We start from the raw sequence: 3334 nt of genomic DNA, 5'->3' as shown, positions 1-3334 counted from the left end.
ATTGTGGTGTTATTTTGTATTTGGTTGGCTTTAGGATAAAAAGTTAAAAGTCATTTTTTGTTCTTAAATTTTACTTAAAAGATTATTGAATACTATTTTAAATTTAATTATAGATTAATTCTATTTTTCAATGTTATAAATTATCTTCCTCATTACCCTATCCTTTTCTCCCAATCTCTTTATTATTAGTGAGTCTTGCATTACAACTTTTTAATTTTTTTTATTATAAAACATTGCGTTGAGGGTGCCTATGATCTTTGATGTAAAAGCTAAGAGGTAAAAATAAATCTTAACTTAATCAAAAATAATAATAAAATATTAAAAAATGGTAAAACTCACTCATAACAAGCGGTAGACATTTTTAATATTAGAGTAATAAAAGAGAGAATCTTTAACATTAAAAGATAAAATTAATTTATATTTAAATTTAGAATGTTCAATGATTCATCAAGTAAAATTGAGAAGTGAAAATAATTTTTAACTCTAAAATAAACATATGGAGTTCTTTTCTATGGCCCGTCATGGTTATCAACTGAATTATATATGGTACTGTAAACTAAAGTCGCATTACTTGATTAATACATAGTCCAAGTCCTTTTTTTTTTATTTTGACCAGCAATGCATAGTCCAAGTCTATCTTTATATCATTCAGGTCAAAAAAAAAAAAACACAAAAGTCTATCTTCATACTGGGGAATTTTCAAATGTAAAAATATTCTCTCTCTTATATTTAACTTTTTTATTAAACTTATAGAAAATTGTGAAATGGTAAAATTGAAAAGGAAAAACAATAACCAATCTTTTTATGCAAAGTGATTAGTAAAAAGGATCACTGGGTAACTTATATATAGAATCAAAAAATATCAGACACAGTGAAATTTAAAAAAAAAAAAGCTAAAGAAATGAAAAGTCAGAAAACCAAGTGACAATATACAGTTGATTCATCTCTACATCGATGGCTAATTTAAAACAAATTAAGAAACTATACGAATAGATTTTGAAATAGACATATATTATGGTGTTATTTTTTATTTAGTTGGTTTAGGATAAAAGGTTAAAAATCATCTTTTATCTATAAATTTTATTTAAAAAATCATTGAATACTTTAAATTTAAATTAGGTCAATTCCGTTTCTCAATACTATAGATTATCTCACTTGTTAACTTGTCGTTTTCTCACAATCTCTTTATCATTAATGGATCTCATATTACAACTTTTTAATATTTTTTTATTATAAAACATTAAGTTGAGGGTGCTTAACAATCCTTAAGGTAAAAGTTGAGAGGCAAAAATAAATCTTAACCCAATCAACAAAAATAATAATAAGATATTAAAAAATGATGAAATCCACTGATAACAAGTGTTAGGCATTTTTAACATTAGAATAATAAGAGAGAAAAATTTTAACATTAAGGGATAAAATTAACCCATATTCAACTCTAATAAAATGATCCATCAAATAAAATTGAGAGACAAAAATAACTTTTAACTCTATAATAAACACATGGAGCTCTTTTCTGTGACCCGTCATGACCATCAACTTAATTAGATATGGTATTGTAAATTAAAGTTGCATTACTTGATTAATACATGCTCCCTCTATTTAAAAATATAAAGCATTTTTTTGAAGAGTTAGATGTTCAAAAATATAGAGCATTTTTAGTTTTTCGAAGTATAATCATTGCCTTTTTTTAAAAGTACTCCTATTGATAGTAACTTTATATTTATTATAGAGTGTTTAATAAGAATAAATATAAAAAAAATATGATTAATTTAAAGATAAATAATTACTTTATTAAAAAATAAAATTTAATTAAAAATATTTTATTTTTTTTTTTTTTTACCAGCAATATATAGTCCAAATCCATCATCATACTATTCAGGTCAAAAAAAAAAAAAAAGTCTATCTTCATACTGGGGATTTTTCAAAGTAGAAACCTCTTCCCCAAGAAATATACCTAGTGATGACTTCGCACACCTATATTGCCTATAAATTAATACCCTGCCTCTCCTAAGAAAATCGCCCAACACAGTCTAATAAATCTTCTTCTTCTTCTTCGTCTCAAAACCCCATAGCCATAGCTCTCTGCTGCCTGTGCTTTGACCTGTGTTTATCATAAATCATGGGTGTGTTCGCTTACGAGACAGAGACCATCTCTGTGGTGCCTCCTGCTAAACTATACAACACTTTGGTAAAACAATTCAACACCATCCTTCCAAAGGCTAATCCCTCCGTTAAAAGTATCCAAGTCATTGAAGGCACTGGCGGCCCTGGAAGCATCAAGAAAATCACTTCCGTTGGCCAAGGTTAGTATCAAGGAAATCAACATGATCAATTGCAAATCAAGAGGATGTATGCATGTATGTATGTATGTATGTATGTATGTATGTTAATGGATGGATGCAGGAGGGAACGCCATTGATGTGTTGCACAAAGTAGATGAAATTGATGAGGCAAACCTTGGATACAATTACAGCGTAGTAGGAGGAAGTATATTTCCAGACAGCTTGGAGAAGGTCTGCTTTGAGACGAAGGTGGTGGAAGGCTCTGACGGCGGATCCGTCGTGAAGTTCGTCATCAAATACCATACTAAAGGCGACTCGCCGCCCGCGGAGGATCTGATAAAGAGAGGCAAGATGAGGGGGGGACAGCTCTTCAAAGTCGTTGCAGATTACATTGTGGCAAGCCCTGACTTCAACGTGACTAGCTAGGGTCTTTGGTTATGGAAACTATGGCAAATTATATGTTATAGGGCTTTGCTTTAATATGTTTATGTGATGGGTTTTAATTTGAAGCGAAACTATGCTACAATAATTAGATGCTATAAGTATACGTGTGTGTGTTGGAATGATGAGTCTTATTTCGGTATCTCATGAGATAAGTATAATTTATAAGTGTAAGGAATTTTTAAAAAGTTAGTATTTTAAGATGAATTTATCTTTTAAATTAATGTTAGCATTGATATTTTTATTTAGAGGTCAAGTATATCACGAAAAAAAAAATAATAAAAAAAGTACTAAAAAATAAGATTTTAAGTGTCATATTGTGAAGTTACTAAGACCGTCATCTTTCAAATAGGATGTATTATTGTTATAAGTGTCATGTTGAGGAACTTGAATGTTGAAAATTATGCCTTCGTTGTTGTTGTTTGTGTTGTATTTGTTATGGGTGATTGGTTGTCATGTCATGTAGTTTAAACTACACAATAATATACAATGAATCATGATATTTAAAATCGACCAGACTAATAAACTAATGAGCCAATCCTTTGATTGGTCTAGTCAAGGAAACGAACCGGGATTAAAGTAACATGCTTTTGCCCAGGTAACCCCGC

General features: G+C 29.5%; 1 protein-coding gene across 1 annotated transcript; it reads left to right on the top strand.

The window, feature by feature from the left end:
• The first annotated feature begins 2032 nt into the window (after positions 1 to 2032).
• Positions 2033 to 2927, top strand: LOC129310351 (pathogenesis-related protein 2-like). Its single transcript, XM_054952172.1, has 2 exons — positions 2033 to 2306; positions 2407 to 2927. Exons 1-2 carry the CDS (start codon positions 2123 to 2125, stop codon positions 2709 to 2711), a joined length of 489 nt encoding a protein of 162 aa, XP_054808147.1. The 5' UTR covers positions 2033 to 2122; the 3' UTR covers positions 2712 to 2927.
• The last annotated feature ends 407 nt before the right edge of the window (positions 2928 to 3334 follow it).

This window comes from Prosopis cineraria, unplaced genomic scaffold (assembly GCF_029017545.1).
Source record: "Prosopis cineraria cultivar Desert tree isolate PC_DT_omini unplaced genomic scaffold, ASM2901754v1 PC5, whole genome shotgun sequence".
Classification (NCBI taxonomy): domain Eukaryota; kingdom Viridiplantae; phylum Streptophyta; class Magnoliopsida; order Fabales; family Fabaceae; genus Prosopis; species Prosopis cineraria.
This window is presented reverse-complemented; position numbering and strand designations above follow the sequence as displayed.

Bases quoted from the DNA above. Each gene is read 5' to 3' on its own strand.
- LOC129310351 (XM_054952172.1), top strand. From the start codon at position 2,123: ATGGGTGTGTTCGCTTACGAGACAGAGACCATCTCTGTGGTGCCTCCT. The intron at 2,307-2,406 runs GTTAGTATCAAG...GGATGGATGCAG, and splicing joins AATCACTTCCGTTGGCCAAG to GAGGGAACGCCATTGATGTG.